The sequence below is a fragment of the Syngnathus scovelli genome, chromosome 10 (genome assembly GCF_024217435.2).
Source record: "Syngnathus scovelli strain Florida chromosome 10, RoL_Ssco_1.2, whole genome shotgun sequence".
Taxonomy (NCBI): Eukaryota; Metazoa; Chordata; class Actinopteri; order Syngnathiformes; family Syngnathidae; genus Syngnathus; species Syngnathus scovelli.
The window spans coordinates 8,323,085-8,350,176 of record NC_090856.1 but is presented as its reverse complement, the minus strand read 5'-3'; the positions used below and the strand labels follow the sequence as shown (position 1 = coordinate 8,350,176).

Sequence of the window (27,092 nt, the reverse complement as noted above, 5' to 3'; positions counted from 1 at the left end):
ATATGTACTTTATGAGTTCCAATTTCTCTGTGGAATTGTCAACGTCTCGCACAAAATTAAAAATGTGCTGATGTAAGTGGAATAAATACCGATTTTGGTGCAAATGTTTGCAGAGCAGGGTTTAAGTTTTACTCAAACGGGATATCTCATGGATCTAAAACAAAACCTGGATGTATGTTTGTCCTCACCCTTAGGAACGAATCCAGGGCCCCATTTTCCATGAACTCTGTCACAATCATCACTGGTCGACTCTTGGTGACCACGCCTTCCAAGCGGATGATATTAGGGTGGTCAAACTGGCCCATGATTGATGCCTCTGAGAGGAAGTCTCTCCTCTGTCGGTCAGTGTAGCCCACTTTGAGAGTCTTGATGGCAACAATGATCTCACGGCGGCCAGGAAGCTTGAGGCGACCGCGGCATACCTCACCAAACTCTCCTGCGAGAGCCCAGGTGGTGACAGCCAGAAAGAAACGGGAGAGAGAGAGACAGAGAGAGAGAGAGACAGAGAGAGAGACAGAGAGAGAGACAGAGAGAGAGACAGAGAGAGAGAGACACACAGAGAGACACGGAGAGAGAAAGACAGAGAGAGAGAGAGACACAGAGAGAGAGACACAGAGAGAGAGACAGAGAGAGAGAGACACACAGAGAGACACGGAGAGAGAAAGACAGAGAGAGAGAGAGACACAGAGAGAGAGACACACACAGAGACACACAGAGAGAGACACAGAGAGAGTACAGAGAGACATAGAGAGAGAGACACACAGAGACACAGAAAAAGGGTCGGGAAAAATGTATGATGGAAAAGTGGAGGAGAGTGGGGGAGAAGAAGGGAGAGGGGACAATTAACTGGTTAGAATCAAGGAGCCAGGGGTTGGGCAGCAGGTGTGGGACAGGGGCAACTGCACAAGAAAGCTAGGACTCTAGGCCATAATCAAAGGACGGTGATGATAAAGGAGCATATAGTGATTATATGCCAATGAATTAAAAGCATTTGATTCAAAAATGTGAGCTGATGCAGAAACATAAATAATGCCGATAGGAGTGGATCAGGTAGTGATTAGGGAAAGGTGTCATTTACAAGGGGAAGTGGAGCTAATCTTTGGAAAGGTCGGAGAAGTAGACACGGGAGGAGGAGATAGGTGGAGAAAGAAGTTTGGGTGTTCTGGGGGCGGTGGATGATTTAAGTTTCGATTCTACACCAAGCGTGATGGGCACAACAACAGGAGTCAAAAGGTGGCACAGTGAAGGATGTTGTGGGCAATGGAGGCGGGAATGTAAGGATGGAGGAGGGGAATAAAGGACAGGAGGGGACATGGAAGACGGGGTTGTCACTGCGAATGCTGGGAAGCAACGGTTTTCAAGTAGTAGCTTCAGCAGCAGGAGAACTGTCGTAGTAGTAGTAGTAGTAGCAGTAGTAATGGTAGTAGCAGAAGCAGTAGTAGGAAATCCCTTCTCTGCCATCACAACGCCTTCTATTTGGCCTCAGATACAATCATAAGAAAAATCAAGCTCACTTAGCACACTTCTCCAGAATTCTAAGCAGAGATTCAACTATAAATGATATCAAAGATATTGAAAATGGCGACCATTAAAAAAAAACGAGAAAAAAACACCAGGGAAGGCTCTTCAGGGGTAGAACGAACCAGAAGAAGTACTATGTGCAAGGATTGTGCGTCAAAGTCAAAACTCGATTGGAAGAATGTATTCTCAAATTACTTAAATGGAATCCAACCAATTTTGCCAATGGGGTCAATATTATTTCCTGCTCTTTATAAATATACCTTTTACTCTAGGGGAATATGCGGGAAATGTTAGCCAGTGCCACTCTGTAACTAAATAAGTTATGATGATTGTATTACAGCCCACATTTGTCCCAAGAGAACTGGCAACATTTTACAAACTAGAAGCATCTGACTGGAGGTGATTTTTTGAAACTTTTTTTTAACATAAAAATAATGAGACTACAGTCACATACAGCCTAAATTCTGGTTTCCGTTGAGTCAAGAGACAATTAGAATGTGTTGCCATGCATTACTCCTTTCCAAAAAATAATACCCTTGCACAGCTACTCTCTGGTTCTCTGGACTGGTTTCACAAAACTAAACAACTATTTTAGTTGAGTTCAAACTTGACTTTGACTTTTTTTAATGGTGCAGTCAGTTACACTGCATGATCTTTAATCTTACCATTTTCTTTTTAAATAAAAAAAAATAAAAGTATATGTATATATTCCTGAAAGATTGAGCAAATAGATAGAAGGGTCACGGGGCAAACCATGTTTATTTCACTTTAAATCTCCTTTGGAAATTCTCTGTGGCCTGTAAGTTTTGTAACTTTTGCTAACTTAATGACTTAAGACTAATGAAAAAGCTGACTTATCGGCTTCAGGAATAATAAGTAGCTTCGTGTGTTGTCCGTTATGTCATCCTTTTATATGACTTACGTAGGTATATTTCATGAATATTGTTTTTTCAGTTAAGCAGTTTGGAGCTTTCATAATTGACTAGATTATTTTGTCGCGGGCCACATCATAGTCATAGTTTGCTTCAAAGGGCCATTAAAATTGTCAACCCAAATAAATGTCTGAACGTCTCATATTGTATATATATATACTATATAGTATAGGCTACACAACAAACTGATGAATAACTAGTTTTCAAAACAGACACCAATAAAAATTGTTTAAATACTTAAAAATGAAACATGAAACAAGATCTCTATTTTTTAAAAGTGAAAACAATTTTAAATTTTGGAATTGATATATGAAATCGATGCACAATTTGTCTTCGCGGGCCACCTAAGATGATGTGGTGGGCCGTATCTGGCCCCCAGGCCTTGACTTTGATGCTTGTGGACTAGATAGATATTAACAAACTGTTTTGCATGTATATGCAAGCACTTTGTGAAACCAGTCCATGAGCTGAGTTCAACTTTACCAACATAAGTGAAGCAATCATCTGACATAAACGGTGCTACATCTGACCAAGAGGGGGTAGGGGGTGCCTCCGAAAATGATTTTTATTAGAATAAAAAAGTCAGATTTTGAAGAAATCTACGATACTAGAGAGGAATTTCTAAGAAATGACAAGTCAGACGGGGAAAGGGGTAAGGGCATACCGATGAATTGAGTGAAAGTACCGCTTGGTGTGAAGTCCTCTAACGGTATGGCCTGGAGGTGACTAGCAGTCTTCCCCCTGTAGCTCAGGAGCTTTGGTGGGTTACCTGCGCCGATGACCTCCTCGATCTTCACGCAGGAGACATCAATCTCTTTGGCAAACTCCCTCACCGCTTCGTTGGGGTCCTCGTAGGTGAACGGGTCAATGTAGACCTTCATTCCCGGAGTGACTATAGGAGATTCAGTGGCAAGAACGGGAAAGTGAATCTATGTTGCCAAGTTCAGTTCAAAAGCTGTACATGATGACACCCAGCAGCGCTGGTCCATTTTGCTTGGTACAATTCTTAACAAAGCTGATTGGGCTTAAGTTTCAACCACAGAGTGTGGGCAGGATAGCACTAATAGAAAATAAATCCCAGCCACTCCAGCTATCATGGCTTGTATCTCAGGCCTATCTCAGCGCAGGTACCATATAATGACATGCCATGAGTCAGTTATTTTGGCAAGCCACATAGCAATGCTTTTGTGGTGCTCTGAAAGCATCAAAGGGCATCTTTTTAGAGTTTTGAGATGCTTGTAGTCATTTCTCAGGGGTGAAACATGTTTTTTTTTCCAATTGATGGCACAAAAAGGAAAAACATGCAGGCAGAGATACTTACTGTATTGCTGTAGTTTCTCTGTGTATTCTGACTCTGAACCATTTCTTTGCTTTCTGTTGAAAAAAAAAATACATATGCATATAATAGTTAAATAACCACGTGAGCAACAACAAGGTGAAAATATGGTGACAGTGCAGATAGGGATCACTACTGATGTCTGGAACAGCACGACCACACACTGCTTTGGGAATAAAAAAAATCAGATAATAGTGATTGCATCTGTGCTGGCTGGTGCCACAACATTGCCTGAATGAGCAAGTAAAACTTGAAACTTCAACCCTCTGTACTTTCACCACAAACAGCTTGGAGAAAAACAGACACAATTTATTTTCTTTCCTTACAATTGTAGCAAAGTGTTTAATTTGCTTTGCCTTAGTTACTCCTCAGGTTCTTTATCTCTTGCTCTCTTTTTAATCCAATCCACGGTTTTATTTTTCGCCGCAGATCCTTTCTCTTATGTTGCCTATTTTCCATTTTGCCCCATCTGGAAGTTGAATGGTGACGACAAATACGATGGCATAGCAAGAGGGCAGGATTTTCCAAATGACATCTCTACGTGCTTCCTTTGTTGTGTAAGCAGTAACCAGGGCAATAATACCCGGTGGTGATTTGCATCTTATTTCAAATTCTAATTTGATTCCGGAATATACCAAAGGCCAGCGTTTTTGTGTTATTATTTTCGCTGTGTTCTTTTATGGCAGTCAGAGCAGTAGTTAAACTGAGACCCTGCATGAGACACAATGAAATGGTGTGAAAACAGAGGAGAGCAGAGAGGCAGGAGGGGTGAGCGGAGAGGGAGCCGGGGAGATTATTATTCATTGTTGCGTGACCGATGCCCACGCTTGTCAGTGGCTGCCTGAGCAGGCTTGAGAAGGGAACCGAGTGGGCGCCTGTCGGTGGTTGGTGCCAAACTTTCACACGTACATGTGGCAGTCTGCTTGACAAATAAGTTGTGTAGGGACAAACAAATATGTTTAAACCCAAGTGATGTTCCACTTTGTGAAAGGTGAGAGGAACAGCCTTTATCCTCCAAATAGTGTAACGGCAGACGAGGGCGCACCTTGGCTCTTTGTGGTTAGAAAATTGCACACTTGGTGCTGAAATTGGAGCCCAAGCCGATTAGGTCAAACAGCTGCTCAATCATGCCGTGTCCAGGGTGTAAATTCATGTTATAACTAAAGATGGTTAGTCTTCAGAGATTCACAACTGTCTAGAATTCAGTGGCCTTATTGGTGGCACACAGCAAGTAATCGACTGTCGCCGTCCTGGGATGGATGGGAGGACATGTAAACAAAGTTGACATTTGAAACAATCTCTGTTCTGTCAAGTTGAACTAAAAATATACTCGGCAAAAAGTCCCACTATTTGAACAGAACTAAGTTTTGAAAATGTGATTTTTCTTTGTCCCTTGCTTGACACACCATGTCATTTTTGTTGTCCATTTTTAAGACATTAATCATTTTTATACCTGAGGCAGACAATGGCGATGACCACAACAGCAATGATGAAGACGAATACTGCAGTGGCTGATCCTACAATGAGGGGTAGTTGCTCCTGCCACAGTTTGGGTGGGTCAGCTTGAGGATGAAGCAAAAAGAACATTTGTAATCCCGATTGATTGACACTTATGAATGAATAGACTTTTATCTCACACCATGCAGGTTCTTTATTAAATGGAAAATGGGTATAAGTATCATCAAACCATATAACCAGAGGTATATCCATTCTACTTTTACCATCATGGAAGTTTTGCTTATAAAACCCATATACCATAGAATAACAAAACATTTATGAAAGTGACATACTTTGCAGGTTGGTACTGAAGTCAGCTGGACTGCTATAGCGGCCATACCCAGCCACTGTTCGTGCTCGAACCTGCACCACATAAGGCGTACCAGCCTTGAGACCTTCAATGCGGGCATTGCTCCGTTGGGCCGTCATTGTATGAGCAATGGCTTCACCCTGATCCTGCAGAGAGACAGCCAGCCACTGATAAAAATCAGTGAAAAACAACATAAGAAATGCTGTACAAGATCCCTGGCTTGTCTCATTAATCCTCATCCCACACAGATGAGCTACTGTTCCTAGCACGGCTGACCAATTTCACTTTGTTAACTGGTGAAAAGGGAATGAAAAAGTAAGAAGCAGAAATAGTGAGACGCGTTAGAGCTGGTTTGCTAATCCATTGGGATGAGGGCAAGACAACAAACAGCAGATATACACTCAATGCCTTTGTTTACTCCCTCAGGCACTTCCAGTCACAGTTCTGTGCATCCCTGAAAAATAATTTCTAATGGAAGGATGGCGAGAAGACAAGGGGTAATGTGGAAGGCAAAGAGGGAGAAGAATCAGGGGTGTACAGAAATCCAAAGCAGAATGGCAATATAGTAAATACTATGGCAGGGAGAGAATGAAAGAGGCGACTAATTCGGGGAGGATTACGCAAACAAAGATTGGAACTGGTGACTTGCTTTGCTGCAACCATGTGTTTATCAGCAGCGGCATTGTTTTCCTCATTTGCAAATGCACAAACGACACGGTGACCATGAGTGTCAGTGAAATTCGATTGAATTAGAGGACTTACATTAGTTCTTACCTTCTCATGGTACTTAATCTCATAATCCAAAATGATTCCGTTGGGTTTTTCTGGAGGGAGCCAGGACAGGCTCATGGTGCTCGCTGTGGCTGCCATTAGGTGAACTGTGGGTACTGCAGACGGCGCTAGAAAAAATAAAAGACAAAACACAATAGTTCAGATTTTTTTTATTTGGGGGATTCAATTCTCAGATTGTCAAAGAAATTCAGGATTAATTGAACACGGTCATAAACCACCAACATGAGTTTCAGGCTTTATTTATGTTTTCGAGTGAAGTGATCTCTATCTCGGTTTCTCCTTTCTCTCTTCTCAGGTCAGACCTGACTCACTCTCTCCTACATATAGGCCTTTGTTTCATAACTTGAGCTCAAAACCTCTCCATTTTTCCATACTTAAAACCATTCTTTGACATTTTAGTAGTCAGTAAGTCTTAACGTTTTATTACCATTGCAGTTCTATCACCCCATTGTCTTAAACTTTCTCACTTTCCTTAACAAGACACAAGCCCTGCAGGCTCCCCATTCTTGTTAAAACTGAGGATGGAAACTCCATTTTTTGTTCTTTGATCCCCCGCCCCTTGCATTTTCTATTCTAAATCCTGCTTGTGTCTGGGCCCAGGAATCCTTCTGTTCTTCCTCTTTTGCTCCCAAAAGCTTTTTTCTGTCTTTCTGTCACCCTCCCCTGCAAACCCACCCTATCCCAGACCTCCACCACACCTCTTTCTTTCTCAAAAGACAATGCTTCCAGGATAGATCCCCTGCTTACTTCTGCCGGGGGATTAGGCTCTGTCCTGCAGGAGCAGATGTAGAAGTAGCCATGGAGGTTGGCCTTCGCGGCTTATCACCACCCTTGTATTTATTTTGGTTCTTAACGTTGAATGCACATGTGGGGAAGGTCTTGGGTCTATACCGGTAGTAATCTAATCACAGATGATGCACTCTTGCCCCTCTTTTCCTCTCCTCCTGCTCTCCTCTGACCTAGGCCATGAATAGACACTGGTCTCTGCCCTTGTAGGGCACCACCCCTCATAAAACAAGGAGGCTCTATCATAGTAGACTATAGAAGTCCATGAGCCAAAAAGAGCAGGCATTCCCACAGCATCTCAGAGAAGATCAGAGACCCAAGGGAAAGGACGAGACCACAGAGTGAAGATGACTTGGGGGATGGGGGAACAACTAATCCTTTATGTTGTCTAAGCCAATGGGAAGACCAAATTTAACAAAGCAACCAAATATAGCCAAAGAAAACCTTAACAAAAGCCATTACTTGTCTCTCACCATTAAGAAGCCAAACTCATCCATTTTAATAAATAATACTAATAATAATAATAGCTGATGAAATCATCAAAAATTATGATAATATAAATTTTCAAATGCATTTCAAATGCACGAGCAAAACAAAAGAATGACTGATTACATTGACCTAGTTACTGGTGTTGCTGTAGGCTGGTGGAACAGTGAATTAGGAACAGTTGGTTGCTAGAATAATGAGGCTTCAACATATTGAACAGACTCCTTTTTGCTACTTGGGGTGGTGATCGAACAAAGCAAATGCTGGATATGTGAGAAACGTCCTTTACTAAGTATATTTTGAACAAAGCCCATGTCCGATACGGCTCAGGCTACAGTCGTAGATCATGCTTAATATGATATAAATCTTTATTATTAATACCACAATTTTAGATTTTCCACTTATGGAATTGTGGCATGTCTTGACATCTGTTATGCTTACAGACGTGTTTATTTGTCAACAGGATATTAGTTTTATATTAAATGTTTTATTCAGCTTTTATTTATTTTTGTATTTTTATGTAAAACATGTTTTATAAATAAATGGATTGAGTGGCCTCACAAGTGCACAACTGCACCTACCGGCTTGATTGGTGGTGATGTTCACAGCAGAAAACTGAGGTGTGTAAGGGCTTTTGTTGGAAACTCCATTCACAGCTTGGATTTCAAAGCTGTACTGCGTATGGGCTTGCAGGTTGCGCACCGCCACTCTACGCTGGGTCAAACCCAGGTGACGTGGCGACATATCCACGTTGTCATCGCAGCGGGAACACATTCCCCGTTCGGGCAGGCACTTCTTACAGATGACGTTGTAGAAGGTATCATCGCGGCCGCCCAGATCCCTTGGTTCACTCCATTCCAGTACAAGCGAGGTTTCATTCACATTGGAGATAACATTGCGAGGGGCGGAGGGAACAGCTGCAAAAGACGTGATGGCATGAGGAAAATAGGTTGGGAATGTGTCCGAATTAAATCTCCGTGCATAATAGATGCATCCAAATCTGTCTTTTTGACAGTACAGTCATGTACGAGACAATAAAACTTCCGATTGCTTCATTACACTTTAATTTAAAATATATTCAATCACATCTGCAATCAACAACTTGTGACCCACAAATGTTCCCTTTTGTTGTGCTATTGTTTTCACACATTAATTGGAACAGATTTCTTTTCCTCTTAACGAGTCTGTTCCACCCAATCAGTGAGGAAAAAAATGTTTCAATTTTCAGTTGCATACTCACTTCCACTCCCTGCCTGCCTGTGTGTGCGTGCGTGCATTTGTGTGTGTGTGTGTGTGTGTGTGTAATTTGGGATGGCATGTGAGTGAGAGAATCCATTGGCAATTCTTATCCAATTACCAAAACCTTATCTCTCATTGTACTGGGGGGCACTCATCCCCACACACCACCCCCATTAACCAGCTCACACTAGCAAATGTAGATTCTTCCCAAGTCTCCAGTGAATGTATGTGTGCATGTTTGCATTTAATAAAACCACAGTTAGAGTCTGTAAAAAACACTGAGGAAAGATAGACTTCTCTTTGAAGGCAGCTGTGCCAGGATGATAACGTTTCAGATCACAGTGGGAAAACAAGCAGAAGTGTTTGCCTTCTGTGTGCCCTGGTGGGAACAAACTCCTGTTCCGAGCGGTGATAACACTTACTGATCGCCTAAAATCCACAAGGGAAGGTTAGGCCTTATATCCATTGAGTTTAAAATTAATTGAGCTGTCTCGACTACTTCTCACAGCAGGTTTACTTTTGAAAGAATGGTTGTTGGAACATGGAGAAAAGGACAGAAGGTTACATATGAAAATATAAGCAATCGTCACTTACTTGTGCATGGGGAGTCTGGTGTGTCTGCGTCTGAGCGGTAGTAACCGTTTCGACAGGAACAAATGCTTGCCGCTCCAGCACTAGCACGGCTGTTTGCGGGACAAGGCAAGCAGAAGCCTTCCCCTTGCTTGTACTTGAAGGTGCCGGGACTGCAAGCTAACATGGAAAAGAAGAAAGATGGAAACCAAAAGTGTGACTAATCCTGATTTACTGATCCCGAAAAGAATTTGAATATTGCCGGATTATGCACAATCATATTTGGTCGAACATATGTCCCATTTTCCAAATAGGAAATATGGATCACTATCTTCCTTGAACAAAAACAACATTTTGAAAGGATTAGTGAGAATTTAATTCCACAACTATGCTTTACTATGTGGCCTACATTGGAAATATTGTTTGAGATTGCATGACTTGCATTTTATCTACAGCAGTCGGTTGAGCTTCTGGTTAATAATTTTTACAGCCTATTTTCACATGACGCAAAGCTCAACAACCCACATATGATAAGGAATGATATATGGGAGAGGACAGGTCGTTCAAGGTAAGCCAATAAAATTTATCACGTAACCCTTGGAACCAAAACATGGACTAATTGCACATGCATTTTAAAAAAAATATACTATATAAATATACGTAGATGTATTTGAACACAGCTTGCAACCTGGCTCATTAAGATATGTGTGACTTCAAAATAATATATAAAATACCAAAAAAAAATAATGCAACTCATTGTTGCTCATGGATCCAGCTGCATTTTTTTTTCTCTCACCACGGCTTCTGACTTTGATTTATTTTGGTTTAGTCTTCCTGTTAAAAGGTTGGAGGTCGCAGCAGCGGACCACTTATTGCTCCTGCTGCAGCGTTCCTTTTCACCCAAATTCAATATTAGCACATGGCCGCCAGTTGGCTGTGTCGTATACATTAGCGCTGAGTGTGTTTGTTCTTCAATCATTAATCAAAGTTATCCACACCACTGGTTAAAAGGAAGTAGCGCTAGATAAACACATAAAAATAACCTTGACATAGAGCAGACGGCTTCTTGCATAGCCATAGCCATAGGTTGGCTGAGCCCATTGAGGTTCATTTCAGTTCAACCCAATACAAAGAAAATCATAAGCAATTTCCCAACTCAAGAGAGTTAGAAGTGCAGGATTTTCAACATGTTAGCCAAATCAAAGAGGTTGAGGAAGCTTCCCCATTAAATTAAGCTTTTTTTCCCCGTGTTCTAAAGTGCTGATCAATCACTTCTTGCGAGTAAAGAGGTCATACTCTGCCTTTTATCCATTTTCCCCTAAGGAAACGACTAAAGAATGAGAAAGAAAGAGACAAGAGGGTAGAAAAAAGGGAGGGAGAGGGAGAAGATATGGAGGCAGTGAAAATGTTAATCCTGCAAACGCCCCCCTCCTCTTCCTCACTCTCCTGTGTCTTATCCTCTCATGCAGAACATAGAGTTTAAGAAGCTGATTAAAATGAATGGGGAAGTTGGAAAGTGTGGCGCAGAGAAAAATAAATAGCAAAGCAAATGAGTGGAAAGGAAAGGAAAGGCGAGGCTCATCGATTAATAGCGATGCACGCGTGTCCTTACTGTAAATCGGATGGTGTATTAATGAGAGAAATGGCCTTCAGATTAGAATGGAATGAGGTGTCGGAGAGGTGGGGGTAGTCGAAAGTGGGCTGAATTAAAATTGGCAAGCTAAGAGAGCTACTGTCCTTTAGATGAGAACGGGAAAAGAGTATTATAAGGTAAACTAAAAATCGAGTACACAAAAATGACTGGACCAGTAAAGCTTGAGTCCTTGTCATCAGGGCCTTGACCAGATGCTACCAGGAATAAATTGGTTTACAGTGCAACGTAATAGCAATGCCCAGTCACTTTTTTCGGTAAACGATACCTGATAAAGAGCTAGTTCACAAGTGCAAGATTTGGAGTTTTAATGTCTAATTCACTTGAAAGCCCTGTTTGAATTGGTGAACTATTAATTAGACCAGTGGTTGTTAACCTTGTTGGAAGTACCGAACCCAACCAGTTTCATATGCGCATTCACCGAAAATATATTTTTTTAAATTCACGACATAGATGTTTTTTTTACTGGTGCACAAAATGAGCCGTGTATGAACATAACCTTGTTCAAAGAACAGAACCAACACAATGCATGAACTCACAACAAATTACATACTAGCAAATCAGAATTTACACAAGAAATCAGGTTTGTTTGGACCTCCTCAGTGGAGGCTCTGTCGAACCCCTGAGACCGACTCACCGAACCCCTAGGGTTTGATCGAACCCAGGTTAAGAACCACTGATTTAGACCAAATCATTAAAGTTTTGTCTTCAGATGCAAGAAGCCCTATAAGTTTTGAACTCCCAACAGAGGACCAAACATATTTTTAAAGGTATACCTCTCTCACCGTGTCTATAAAAACTTCAAAATGTATAATTTATAATACAGCCCTATTGGATTCCATTAGATTGTGCCAGTGTCCCTAATGTGCTGACTGTAGTGATTGTTCAATGTAAAGCAAGAAAAATGCTTGTTCACTTGTGTCTCTGCAAAAAGGCATCTTCTGAACTCTAACAGCGAGGCTGATGTGCTGAAAATGCACAAAGTGTGCATACACAGGCAAGTCTCCATCACCTCTCCTCATCAATAACTTTGCCAGCTCCCCCCCTTATCTCATCCTGCTGTCTCTATTTGTCCTACACAACCTGAGCCTAATTTTACGCCCCCATGCCCCTCAACACACACTTTCCATTTATCCTACCCTCTCCTGCTGTCACCTGCACTCCATTTCAGCTGAGACCTTGCTCGGCTAAATTCACCTTGCTCTCAACCTCTGTGAACTCGCTATGTTCTCCATCAGCCTTGAAACTATCATCAGGGACCTCCCTGCTTTCATAAATAGGCAGCCTCTGCCGCATTTCCATTTATTTAGCAGCCAGGTGTATTGGCTTAAACCAAGGTCAAAAGGGCAAATGCTTGCTGATAGTGTCATCTAAAATGTATTGTTCTGTCTTGCAGACATTGCATTCATGTTGCATCATTTCTCAGAATGGCCAGTTCTTTGTGACCAGTATTTTTAATTTGGAGTTTTCATACCGAAAAGTGTTGCGCATTAGGAGACAGGAAAGACATTTATATTTAGTCAGTTTTTCTAATGACTGTTGTGCAGATTTTGGTGTTTCATTGACGATTGACGGGTCAGTCGGTTCAAATTGGCAAGTTGTGGCATTATGTTTTTCTAAATGCCACATGTAAAACCCACCTTGGCATTGCGTATCCGTCATGGCTGGTTCAAAGCCAGCCGAGCAGGTGCAGGCACCCACAGGAACCATCCATTCCCCATCTCCATTGCAGTACAGCTTTAGAGGCACAGACACCTCCAAGGCATTGGGGACACAAGTTCCAGGTGCAATCACCAGAGACGTTGCCTCGGCTCCAGTTGCTGTTTCTGGAAAAACTGCAAAGTTTGCAATCGTGGTGGAGCACTTCTTATAAAAAACCCTCACTGAGATGAGTGACATGCAAGCCCCAAGGTCCTGGAAGGCCAAGTAGAACCCGGCTTTGGACAGTGGCCCAAAACTTCTGACTTTAGTGTTAACCAGTCCGGAATCGAGCTTAGAAAAGCTTGTATCCGGGGCAATGGTGTCCACTTTCACATATGGGTTTTCCATCCAGAAGGGACTGGTTGCTGTGGCTGAGTCTGAGTCGGACTCATAGTAGAAGAGGTTGAAGGTCTCTTTGCAGGAGCCTGGGATGTTTGGAATGCTGTTGCAGTCACGCACTGTGAATTTCATCTCCACATATACGCGCAGCACATCCTTCCTCGGAATAAAGTCACTGCGTAGCCAGTTATTCTGGTTGAGCTCTCTTACGTTACATACTTGGTAAGTTCGGATGGGATTCATGGCATCATCATAGCCACTCACTTCTTCCCACTAGAAAGAAAAAAACAAAACAGGTTAGACGGAAATGTTGCAAATCGGAAGAGGTTATATATTTGAAACACCGAAGCAAGGGAGTTCTACAAAACAAAACAAAATATTGTCAAAGTCTTACTTTCATTGCCAATCAAAACCACATTACTATCTTTCTTGGATTGGATGTGCAAGTGTATCTAATGAAATGGTCCGCGAGTGAGTGTGTGTATAGTGAGCATAAGAAGAAAAAAAAAAAAGACGAGAACTGCAGATTCATCACAATTAGAGCAGCCTGACACCTTCTTAACCCATAATAATCACATTACCTGTTTGGAGGGAACACACACATTGCTTAATAACCAATTGCACTTGAACTGAAGTATTGAACTGAAATATTTTGAAATTCTCCAACCTTCATGCTTTTCTGTTTTTTCTTCTTCGTTTCTTTCCATCTTTCGATGCTACTGCAGTACCCAAAGGATGCATTACTAAGGACAAAACTAGATTCAAATTTCCTAAACTTTGATTACCAGCTTCATTAAATGAGTGAACACAAACCAGGCTATAAAAAGCTTTGTGTGAGACACTGTAATCTAATGCAATTTTCAGTCGCGGAATGAGGACACCACAATTAAACGGTCTCACTTCAAACAGCGATTCCCGTGAGTAGAGTGTGTCTGGGTGGGTGTATGTGCTGGGGGATCTGCTCCGTTTTCAACAGTGTGTGTTCATTTAGTAAGCTTAGCCATCGTTTGTTTGCAGTGTGCATTTAAACCACTACAAATGTTTTGCGTGCTCATGTTATGATTTAGTAGTTAATCCTTATAGATGAAAAATTTTGCTCTCATTAAACATTATCTAAAGCAAGATTGACCTTCTGTTTACAGAAGGACTTTTTTTTTTGTGCCTGGTAAGAATAAATAAAGTAAGGTCTGCAGCTAAACGAAAAGCACTTAGCAGGTTTACGTAAGAACATTTAGAACTATGACACAACCACACACCAGTTGTTTCCTTTTAAGTGCTGAGCATGTTAATTAAGGGTAAAATATGGATGCGTGTGGGAAGGGGCTATTCATCTAAGGCCTGAGTGGCTGTGAAGGAGGGGTACTAAATGGACATAGCTCGGCCCTGGGATTATTAATACTATGGTCTGGCAAGAAGCAAGTATGGCAGAAGAATGAAGCCATAATCACCTGACAGGTCAATCGGACGACTAAAAGCAGGAAGCGCCAATGGAGACTGAAGTGCAAAATACTATGTTCAATGTGTTTACAAAAAAGAAAATATTTAGCATTATTGCAACTGTTGTTTGTACTATCCTAATATCGCTGTAAAAACATAACAGATACATGCATTTAAAGCATTTTTTAATACCAAATATATTTTCATGCATGCAAGATACTATTACTATTTATTTATTTATTTATTTATTTATTTATTTACTTACTTACTTACTTACTTACTTACTTACTTACTTACTTACTTACTTACTTACTTACTTACTTACTTACTTACTTACTTACTTACTTACTCACTCACTCATTTATTTAGTTACATTTATTTATATAGCACATTTCCTAACAACAAAATCTTATATATGTCTTGGATCTGTAATGCTGGAAGTGGGCAGGAGGAATTTAGAGTAGTAGCTTTTTTGTTGTTGTTTTGTGCAACACCATCAAACGAGACAGCGACATTGTGACTCAGACAAGCCAGGAGAGCCTCTCGGGATAGTGTACTGTATTATGTGAGTGAGTCTATTATGAGGATTTTCTTTTAGAGTTCCGGACTCAACCTGTCTCTATCTTGCTTTCTGGTCTCAGTATTTCACTGTCAACTCAGCCACTGTACTGACACCTCAATAATATAATGATATAATTAAAAAGTAGCAAATGTAAATAATCACATATCAATAAGAGCAATATGCACATTTGATAAACAAATAACTAACATTTTGATGTTTTTGAAAATATAGAGTCTCTCTCTCGAGACTGTCCATCATTTTAAAAGGAGCATCTGTTGCTCAGGGAGGTGTTTTTGAATTTGTATGCTGTCTCTTTGCTGCCATTGATGGGGAGGGAGGTCAGAGTGAGTGAGCAGAAGATGGACGGCTGTGAAGAGGCAAAGACTATGGTAAGGGGGTTGGCCATTTTATTGTTGCAGTTTGAGTAATTTGGCTTCATTAAGGGCGAGTTACTTATTGTAAAAGAAAAGGGAAGGGTGGATGACTTGGAACAGCTGGGGGCGACTTTCCCTGTCAGTGTGTTGGGGTGTAAACAAAATATAAAAATGGGGGCCCTCGCCTTTCAGAGCACAGAGGCCACAGTGAGAGGGCCACACAAAGGCATTGGGAGGAGTGTTGGTAGACTTTGAAGTATGGTTGAGAAGAGGTCAAGACTCTTTTTTGGCCTTCTCCTTAGCCATTGTGGAAATCACATGGGAAAACAAAATGAAAGCGTCACTGGTACTTTGTGGGTGGCAGATTCCAGTGCGTACAATGGTTCAATACCAAGACAGTTTAAACTTGAGAGAATAACAGACTTTTATATTTTAAATATCTTGATGCATTTTCCTAACCTATTGTGGAAATCACACGGAAAAACAAAATTAAACTGTCACTGGTACTTTGTGGGTGGCAGATTCCAGTGTGTACAATGGTTCAATACCAAGACAGTTTAAACTTGAGAGAAGAAAAGATTTATATATTTTAAGTATATTGACGGATTTGTAAACCCATCCGAAAGTGGATCAATTATCCATTAGACACATTCAAAAACCTGATCTCCTACAAATATGCATAGGTTGAGTTACTGTATGTTGAATTGCATGGCAGTTAAAGCAATGTGGGTCTTTATTTCACTTACTTTCAAATAAACCTCACATTTTACAGTGTCCTTTTGCTGTGATTAGTCCACATAACATTTTTGTAGTGCATATTACAGTTTGGTAATGTGGTTCTTGACAAAGCTGAATCAATTTGTAAGTACTCACACTGCCCCTATAACAGACTGGTGACCAATCCACTGAGAAGACTCGATCTGTGTTACATGTATAAATCTTTGTACACATCAAACAGACTGCGCAATAAACTCACCCCAGTTTCAGGGTGCGAAGTCCAGGCTAATTCTGTAGTGGCCCACTTGGTGTCCATCAGTGTCTCTGGAAATGAAAGCAAAATATCCAGATCAGAGAAACGATGCCGGTTAAGATCAAAAGAAATTTTACTCGATTTACAACCATCGTCATAAAACAGAGAATGGCCGTTATAAACTGTTAGAGATAACGCTTCTATTTTAATGACTCAAAGGATCTAGACAATGAAGCAATGTGTTTGTATGTGTTTGTAAGCAGAAGAGATCTCAGTGGTAGATTAGTGGAGCAATGTGGCCCATGTTGTTGCACCTCCTTGTTAAACTAATTAGCCTTAATTAGACCAAAAGGAGTGGGACAAAAACACAACTGTGGTTTGCACCAAGAAGAAAAAGGTTCTGCTTTTCACAAGGCACTGTCACACAAACACACTTACAGTAACCGGTTGTAAAAGTTGACATGATATATAAGCCGACAGAAGGCTTGTATAAGGGGTGATAAAGTTGGGGGACACAAAGGAGCCGCTCTAGACTGCAACAAAAGTCAACACGCTTCAATTGGTTTCGCTGACAAACCGACATCTTGACTAGCAAATAAACACAACGGTTCTCAAGCACAATATGGTAGGGCAATGGACACTGCTGAAAATCCTCTTTTCGACTCTCAACCTCCATTTACCGATTTCATGCTTCTTCTGCTTTTTCTACTTCCATGCTGCCAGCGTTGTGCTAGCAGGGAAGAAGGAAAATAAATTTGGAATCTTTTATTACCTGCTGCTCGAGGCACGGCATGAAGCTACTGTTATTATTTCACTGTGCTGTGCTACAGGATAGCATAAAATGATGAAATGGCGGTGATGGATTTTTGGGCTTGTGCTACTTTTGGTCACTGATAGCAGTCCTTTATCTTTCTCTCATTTTGTATCTTTTCAGTGTGACACTGGTGTGCAACAAATTACACAATATGGGCATAAGCAATCAGTGGTCACCTATTACATACAAATCTAGATAAAGATGCCAATAAAAGATTGATTAAGTGATCAATTCTTTAATAATGTATTTCCTTGTATAAACAAACCGGTAAGTGCAACAGCATGTCAAGTCATGTTCAGTGGCTGTCGACAGACCTTTATTACTTCAAGGCCTTTTGCAGCATTGAAGAGCAAGGAAAGTGACAAACGTCATTCAAGTGATAGTTTCTTGTGAATTACGACTGTAAATTTAGCATGTGTGTGCAGCTGAGAATTCCTTGTGAATTACAGCCCCCATGTGCCTCGAGTTAATGTTACAGATATGGGTGTGCGGCTGTTAGACTGTGGAGTGCAAGAGTTAACAAGGTTTATGACAAAAAGTAACATAAAATCTGATTGTGTGTGTCACTTTAGTTTGCCCCTCTCGGGGCGGGGCACCAGGAGCTGAAGTGAATAGAATGTACGCGCAGCTGTACAAAGTCAAAGCCCGCTTGCTTTGTCAACCATTCTGTGCCTCTGTGCTGATGCTGAAAATGCTTTAGAAAAAAAAAAAAAAAGAAATCACAAAAGCAGTTTGCTTTTGTTGATGCGCTCCCTTTGTATCATGACAGCATTTGTCCCAAACAAGCGCAGATTTGTGTTTTCATCTCAGTGTCAATGGATATTATCTGCAGAATTTCCCATGACTCATAACATGACAATGGGTGATTTGAGGCATGTTACTCATCGCTATGCAGGTCATAAGTAAGCTGAGTGGCGAAAATGCTCCGCTGACTGTTGTGTTTTCTTATTATTATGTACGTCTTGCCAAATTTATCATTATAGCTAACCTTGCTGAGAATTACACACACAGCAGAACAGTATGGTACAAAAAAGAAGTAACAACGAGGGAGGAAGAATGAGTGGTGGGGAAATGAAAGGGGGTTATTCAAAGTATACACCTGTGCAGTTTGACTTTGTGGTTTGGATCATTCGGGAGTATGCATACACCATCCCCACCATCTTTCCTGATGCATCTGCATTGTTGAAGCTCACCAGGCCTGAGCTTGCATGCAACCGGGAGTGTGTATGTGTGTTTGGTGCAAAGCCCTGTATTGTGCCCAAAGTGGAGCACTAATTCTGAGTCAATGGGGCAAAACCAAACCCTGGCTGACCACTCTCTAACCTGGCCACTCCCCACAAGTCAGTGTATATAATCTTCTTTCTATTTTGGTTTGAATGATAAATAAAACAAACAAAAAAAAGCTCCTGTGTAGACTATTAGTAAATATTCATGACTTTGTATCAAAACCAAAGCCACCTGCACTGTTACAGAGGAGTTGTTTAAGTTGACTTTTTTTGTTGGAAATCTTTTAAAACCATGCTATCAGTGTGTCCAAAGAACCAGAAGGACAGGTTGAGGGGAGGGGGAAGCCCAAAGTCAATATGAGACCATCTCCAGTACACAAAAAATGCTCCAATTCTGGGATCTGTAAACTGAGACGTGGGGTGTTTGTAGCTAAGAGGACATGGAAACGCAAACAAAGTAAATCATGTGAATAATCATGCAAAACTGTAAAACACACAAACGGGGTACCCTAGACTTCTTACCACCTGTTGTTTACTTTCGCTGACATGACCCCTTCTCAAAATGTCTCCCTTCGTCGAAGTGTGTTTGCATGATAAATGAAAATGTTTTTCACACTCCTACTGCTCACAGAACCTATTCAATTAGCACGCCTATGTTTGAGTAATCTGGGGAATGCTTTAGTTAAGCATTATTAATGATTGAGGTCAAATGCACCTGGGATTAGCGGAACAAACATGGTGGTGCCATTTGTCTTCGCTGCATGGTGCGATTGTGCAAGGGAAAAAATGTAGGACTACAAATTGGAAAGATCAGAACGGTGGTATATACATGCACGCACGCACACACAAAGGTAAGGTACCCCTTTACCATCTCTTTAATCCTGTAATGACAGGGCTGGGCTAATAACAGGGGAGGTCAGTGAAGCATTCATCCCTATGGTCATATCCACACACTCAATCACATACAGATTCAACACGCAGCACTCGGATTTACAAAGCCTCTTAAAACATGTCTTTGTTAAAACAAGACACTAAATAAATAAACAATAGAAATACTATAATTGAGGGAAGGGAATGTTGCAGAGCACAGGTGAGGAAGCTGTCTTGAATATCTGTGGTTAAATCTGCAAATACAGCAAATTGGTCGAGTTACGAAGCCATCAATGGAACATTCCACTTTCAAAATCAGAATAGAACTTGTTGTCTGCTTGTCCTCCTCCATGAACCAGGAAGTAGTAGGCGGACTAACAAACACATAAACAACAAATGTGATCCAAAAAGGTGATAATTAAATGTGATCCTCTAAAATTTCTACCGATGCCCCCCTGCTTTCCTGGGGCACAACATTATGGCTCATCTTTATTTAATAAGTTGTAATACTAGTAAAACATGAAAGCTGCAAGATAAGTACAAAAAAAAGTCATTTTAAGGGGCTTTGAACCTATAATCACTCCCTGAAATATTTTCCTCCATTGCTTTATTTTCTCACCCTGACCTTTTTTGTCTCTGGATTGCTTCTATTACATTGGGTCCACAGTCAAACATGATGAGCACATGGTAACCTGGCATGGGGTGGCCACTCCATTAAAATACTGCGGCGCCTGGTTGCCAAACACTCGAGCCTCTGTTTAGCCACAGAAACACTGAAATGTGTCAACATGGAGTGTGAGGACCCTGCGCTCAACTTATTAGCGCTATTAGCCTGATTGCTTTGTGTGCCATCTTTGTTGGCTCGCCTTTTGTCATCCACAGAGGAGTTGTTGCACAGAAAGAGGAAGAGGAGGGACAAAAAGAGAGCAGGAGAGGAGTTGCTATTGAAATTCAAATGATTCAAGCAGTCTTTTTGCCTTTGTACGGGGCCAGAGAGCCATGATTAGGAGTCCACGCCCCCCCGAAATCCCCCTTTTTTTTAAGCAAAACCTCCCATTTAGTACCATACACACACACGCACACACACACACACACACACACACACACACATGCATCACACACACGCACACAGAAGGGACGGTAATTGGTTGCTGCGACATAGACGGGCCAAGGAGGTGATTCCTCCGTGGAATTCCTGAACAGACTTGCCTCCCATGACAAATGCCCCCCTTCGTCTGTCTACAAACACACACATACACACTCACACTTCAACTCACTAGCGCTCTCTGTCAGTCATGCCACAATGGCTGTCACACAAGACGTTTGCAGTGTGTTTGTGCTAACAGGGTTACACTCCTGAAGCCAAGCAAATAAGCTCCCTGCTTACCTTGTTGTCTCGGTCTTCCTCGTGCATCAGCGCTCAGTGGAGAAGTCTGATCAACTGTCTTTGCCCCTTTGAATTCAGTCTCAAGACTCTTGCCCTCAATTATTTCCTCCCTTGTCAAACTCTTTGCCGCTCCAGTCGCAACAGCGTGCCTCTCGTTTTAAATTTAAATGCTTGAATCAATAGAGGTAATTTGTGACATACTGCACATTGCAAATTGCTTTCATATGTTTCTGTTATTACAAGCACTCATGCAATTGCTTTTTCCAATGAAGTCTATCCTATTTCCTGTATTGCTGATGGAATGAGCCTCTTTGTCTCTGCCTCCACCCCCATCTTTCATCTCATTCCCCTAAGCCCGCTGCTAGTCGGTCTCCCCATCCCCTTCTCTCACTAACTCCCCTAATTACAAAGAAAAGAGGATCTGACGAACAGGTAGCCCCGGGGCCAGCTGTCTGTAAACCAGGTGTGCCTCTCCATGTATATGTGAGTACTGTATATGCGTGTCAGGATGTGCCATGTCCAAGACTGTGTACTTATGTTAACTCATTATAAGCTGCCCTTTTGCAGTTTGGATGTATTCATACTGTATATGAATACAACTAGAGCTTCATTGTTCCACTGTCTGCAACACTAATCACTTTTCCAATTTAATCATGCCAATTAAGTAATGAGACTGGGCCAGTTTAGTATGCATTTGTTGATGGTCATAACTTAATATGATTCATTAATAAAAAATAAAATGATATGGGAGAAAAATATTAACAAACAAAGCGTTAGTTTTTAAATCAATATAATGAAATTACAATAGGGTTTGGATGAAATCCTACTTATGGGAAGAGGCTGGTCAACCAAAAGTCTCTTCATGCTTGCGATAACTGATCGTTAACATACGTATATTGTCCCAGCAGTTCTATTAATGACATTGTTTGAATACAATTTAATAACTCATCAAAACTAGAGACAGTTTAACTAAGAGCTGGAGGTGAAGCATTACCAGTAGTTTTAATGGCCACTGCACTCGCCTTCATTCATTGATCTATTGATGGAAATGTATTGAAAATCCATCTCTGGATAGAGTCCGTGTGATTTATTTATGTGTTTCTTCATTTGGGAGTGTTTTTTTTATTGTCTAAGTATAAATGAAATGTTGCTACACTTGACGATTGTATTTGATTGCTTTGAACTTTCAACATTTTCAGTTGCTAACTTTAAAATCTGATAAGGTAATGTAAAAGGTTTCATTTTCTATCCTTGACATTCCACATTTGTCTTCCTGTCTGAGCGTGCCTTTTCATTGAACACACGCGCTCTTATCTTCATGCGTGCGCTGCTCTCACAAGATTGCTCACTCATGACTAAATAACAGAGTTCTCATGTGTTGGCTGACGATGACATTTTGTACAATTCTGCTTCATAGGTTGACACAAAACTTGGAGGCTTTTGTGTAAAATGAGTCATTCCCGCTGTGCTGATTCATGAGAGGTTGTCTGACAATGTCATGTTGTTACGTAAAAAAGGATTTCTAATAGAACACTAATCGCACCGTCTAATAATGACATCATCAAAAAGTACAGATCTTGTCAGTCTGTCATCCTCTGTTTGATTTTCTCTCAACAATAAGAAAAATAAATTCTGGACAATAAATTAGACTCTTTTTTTTTTTTTTCCCAGGCATCAAAGGTTTCACAAGAGTTCACGTCATACTTTGGAAAAGTGCCTTACTCATTTGTAAAAGTTAAGGGCATCAGGTCTGTATTTAACCACATGCAGGATATCGGCACAGGGCCAGCTTTTTCAGCAGGCATGGAATGTTTACATGACATTCCATGGAACAAAATGAAGCAGTTTTTACCCTTGAAATAATTTCTCCACTCCTATTTTCATGTTTTATATTTAGCAATTTATTTCAGCTTCTAGTTCTAATTCAACAGATAGTAAATACTATTTGAGTCAGCAATTGGATTGCTGTGACCAAACACCGGCTGACTTGAATAATGTTTGCCTTTGCGTGAGATTCCTTGATGCCATCATCTGATTTTCTAGTGAATGACTCAGTTGTCTGCGATTGAAAAATGCAAACAAGCGGGCAGGGAGAACGTTCGCCTGCACCCGGCGGATCTGCATATGGAAATACTGATCTTGTAGAATTTTGCGTGCGTTCGCCTGTATGCATTTGTATTAGTCAGTGTAAGAAAGGAAGCGAGACTGAGTAATCTAGACTGTGTGTGTGTTGGTTTGAAAATCTAAAGCTGTTGATTTCACCTCAGCCCCTCTATGAAGGCTGTATTACCTGATATAAGACTCATATTTAAACCACAATGTGGAATAAGTGCAACCTCAGCAAGCTCTGATTGATTTATGAGACCGTTGCGGAGATGAGAGGCAAACACACAGCATGCACAGGCAGAGCACATCTCAAGCTGCTATAAAAAGACTTGAAACAAACCAAAATAACAAGCAACCAACACTCATCTAAACTCCCAACTTTATCATTACCACCATTCAACCATTCCTATTTATAAGACATACTGTACAAGCTATCTCTCTATTTCGTGTATGTCTTTGGAAACACAAAAAAATTACCTGGTTCCTCTTCCTGGTTACCACCAAGCAGCGCAGTTACAAAGTGGAAGCTATTTTTTTATGCTATCAAACACAATTCCTTTTGTAAGTGTGGGAGAAAAGAGATGTTCCAAGCAAGAGACAAAGAAAGAAAGAAGACTAAATAATGCAAGAGAAATAGAGAACATGGAAGGTGAAGGTGGGTGTAAAGTTGACAAAGCAGGCATAAGACAATAAGAGGTGTTCACTATTCCCTAAAGCATCATCGGCTTTCATTGCCACAATGTTTTTGGCACACTGACATACATAGACCTTCAGAGGGATCCTGTGTGTTTGTGCTCAGACATCTACAATATTTTCCCTCAAGTGTCTCACATGCAGCCTGACGGTGCCAGTTTTCTTCTCATTGCATTACCGTAGCCTAGGGAGCCATCATCTACTTCACTACCATCCTCCCTGTGGTCGCTTCTATGACATTTTTTGTTTACTCTATTTCTGTGCCAACTTCAATATCCACAATCAGAAAAAAACCCTATACATCCAGCACTGACAAAAGGGGCAATGGGATATCCAAGCAACTTGCATGAATTTTAATATAAACACTTTGCTGCAGTGTTTGTGTGAATCCAATACCCAGAATATATGTGAGTAAATTAAATACCCCTTTTGTTCAAGGTCTATGGTTATTTGATTGTCCCACTGTGGTTCTAATCATTCTCCAACACAAATCTATAAACACTCACATATTTTTATACAGTGGTGGGGGTGAGTTGTTGTGCTGCCCAGTCAAGGAGATTTTGAGCGAAGCCTTCGACATGGGAGCTGGAGCTCATATGCATATGCTAATGTGCACAGTGTATTACTAATGTAAACATTATCACAAGTAGAAAGAGTATGAACAATAATAGCATGTATGGCTGTCTTATTTTCTCTTTCTTTCTTTGTCTGTCTCTTTTTCGCATGAACACACAAATCCTTTTTATTTATTGGGCTGAACTCTAGGAAGAACTGGAACACGGCTATTGAATGAAAGCCACAGCTTTTTGAATGGATCAACCCCACAAGAAAAAGGCTGAGCACACCAAGCTTCATCTCTTGCTCTTACTCAGTTTTTCTTTTTCGTGGATTCGCCTTCATGCGATTTTTTCCTAATACCGTCATCTGCCATCGTATCGGATCACTTTCAAATACACTTCCAGAACATCAAGTAATGAAATGTTGAATCTAATTAAAGATTTCCACTTCCTGTTCCACCCGGAACAGCTGCCTGGGAGTCTGCAATAAGGGCAAAACCCCAGTGCGGTCTACATGTTCCACATACCAGTGGCTTCCAATTACTTTAACACAGTTTGAAAAACACTGCGGTGGCAAAAACCAAAAGTCTTTGAGGTTTGCTTGTTTCTTTTCTGCTTCTCAATGGAAATGTATAGAATAAACAAAGAGTTGAATTAAAGTTGGACCAATTTGCACAGACTTGACATGGAAAAAAAAGAGATGTCTCTTGACTAATTATGCGGCGATGTATTGAGATGTTGTACTGTAATTATCAATTCCATTATTAATGTCTCATTAATTTCCCAGGTATGCCCTTGTTACCTGTAAGGAAGAAAACTTATTAAATTAAAATGAGGAAATTAATGCAGGTGGGGAATTTTAGCAGATGAGTAATTACACTTCAGCTACAGGCCAAAAAAAGGGACAAAACAAAAGCTTAGGAGATGTGGAATTTTATCTTCTCACAACGGTTCAATAAAAAGAAGGTAGGTGGCTTGTTACAGCTTACCTGCCTGCCCAGTGATTAGGCACTCAAGCCAAAAACTGTGAGAACAAAGGGGAGGTTGAAGTGTGGAATGTAACCTGGCAAGTCAGGGCTCCGAGGGCGTGTGTGAATGACAAGCATCGACACACTAAACCTTTTTCTAAGCAAGGCATTCAAATTCACATCCGCCAAGATCATATTTATGTACAGATATCTCTTTCTATGTACTCGTAAGTACAAAGAAGCAAGGGAGTGTCACTTGAACCATTGGGACACTCCAGTTAGATTCCAGTTGTGCAATTAGGAATAACTGCACACATGGACTTTTAGAGAAATTATTTACAGGAAACACTGGGCAGGTAATCTGCGTTTGTCCTTTATTTTTGCCCCATAAAAAAAATCCTTTTGTCTGATTTCAAATTTTGAGTTGTTCTGCTTCGAGGCATTGGGGTAAAGAAGTGCTTTTGCAACAAAAGTTTGGCAGCAGCATTACCCACTGTTACGAAATGGTGTAATTTCAGTTTGCTTGTGTTTGTTAATTGCACTTAAGCAATTGTCTATGGTCCATTATGACAAAGAAGAGGCAACTAAAATGGGTTCATGTATTTATCCAGGCAAGTGGATTTCATTTCTTGAAGTACTGGCAGATAAATGTCCTTTGTTTGGCATAAATGACATTAAATAAGTGACATACTGCAGACATTATAATTATTTATGAGTCAATTGTTTTGCTTTGATTCAGGGTACCATCTTTAAATGTTTGCGTAAATACAAGTGACTGACCACACTATGTCTCGCTCCCCCACTTTGCACTCTCCTACTGCAAGATATTATTCGACCCTGATTTTTAATCGCCATCAAGTTAATTAATCCCACACTTGGCTGCTGTAATAACTTGACTTGTTAGACCTCTACTGCGTAAATGGAAATCACCTCTTGAGCAGCTAAAACGGCCGCTAATGAACCAGTGTGGATAGAAACTGTGAAGAGTGAGTGAGAGAGAGAGAGAGAGAGAGAGAGAGAGAGAGAGAGAGAGAGAGAGAGAGAGAGAGAGAGAGAGAGAGAGAGAGAGAGAGAGAGAGAGAGAGAGAGAGAGAGAGAGAGAAAGACTAACAGACAGACAGACAGACAGACAGAGCAGTGAAGTAATGAAAATAATATATATATGCAGGCATTGTTACGGCAGTGCTAATTAATATCTGTTTGCCCTTCTTAATATTGTCCATTAAATCCAGTAGAGCTGCATAGAATTTAAAAAGAAAAAGAAAAAATGAACCGCCCTAGGTGTTACTTCTCATTACACTGTTATAATTTTCCCACATAATTAATTGAATCACCGCACTTATGATTGACATGAATCCTACCACAATAGACTCAGGCTATGTTTACACTTGTACCAGGCAATCACATTTACCTCGAAATGTAGAGCACCCTGGAATATGTTTTTTTTTTTTTTTCTCTGTATTCAAGTCTATCAGAATATCTGTGATGGCCTGGGCAGCTTGTTTGTGACCCCAACAATGAAGCTCCAGTCAGCAACAGCATGGGGAGTACTGCATAATGCTGCTCAACAAATGATTGACAATTGGAGTTTTCTGTCAACAATCCATGTACTAATCCATTGCTTGTACCAAAACATACATAGAAATCTGTTATTCCCATACACACTGCACAGTGAATTTATATTCTCTGTCGCTCTCACACACACATACGCACGCACGCACGCACGCACGCACGCACGCACGCACGCACGCACGCACGCACACACGCACACACACACACACACACACAAAAACACACACATGCGGCAGGCATTGTGAGTAAATTAAACACATGGCTTAGTTTTAGAAGAGTTGTAGGTCGCGATTAAGTATTAGAGATGCTGGGAAATACATACGCTTCCCATCCCGCTATAACCTGCCTTCAAGTTTTAATATGCCCTATTATGTATACTGTCAGGTTTAGTTGCGT

General features: G+C 40.9%; 1 protein-coding gene across 15 annotated transcripts in view; it reads right to left on the bottom strand.

Annotated features, from left to right (window-relative positions):
• The window catches only part of LOC125976095 (ephrin type-B receptor 3), a 48,809-nt gene that overhangs the window by 7,010 nt on the left and 14,707 nt on the right, over positions 1-27,092 (bottom strand). For 3 of the 15 annotated variants that reach the window (XM_068652129.1, XM_068652121.1, XM_068652124.1), the window contains exons 2-11: positions 16,510-16,574; positions 12,761-13,433; positions 9,494-9,649; positions 8,242-8,577; positions 6,371-6,495; positions 5,580-5,763; positions 5,243-5,351; positions 3,775-3,827; positions 3,118-3,357; positions 189-436 (exon numbers count right to left, since the gene is read on the bottom strand). In XM_068652129.1, the coding sequence (XP_068508230.1) occupies positions 189-436; positions 3,118-3,357; positions 3,775-3,827; positions 5,243-5,351; positions 5,580-5,763; positions 6,371-6,495; positions 8,242-8,577; positions 9,494-9,649; positions 12,761-13,433; positions 16,510-16,574 (2,189 nt within the window). Of the gene's footprint in view, positions 1-188; positions 437-3,117; positions 3,358-3,774; positions 3,828-5,242; positions 5,352-5,579; positions 5,764-6,358; positions 6,496-8,241; positions 8,578-9,493; positions 9,650-12,760; positions 13,434-16,509; positions 16,575-27,092 lie in introns of all 15 variants that reach the window. The other 12 variants (XM_068652126.1, XM_068652130.1, XM_068652128.1 and 9 more) reach the window with 8 other exon arrangements.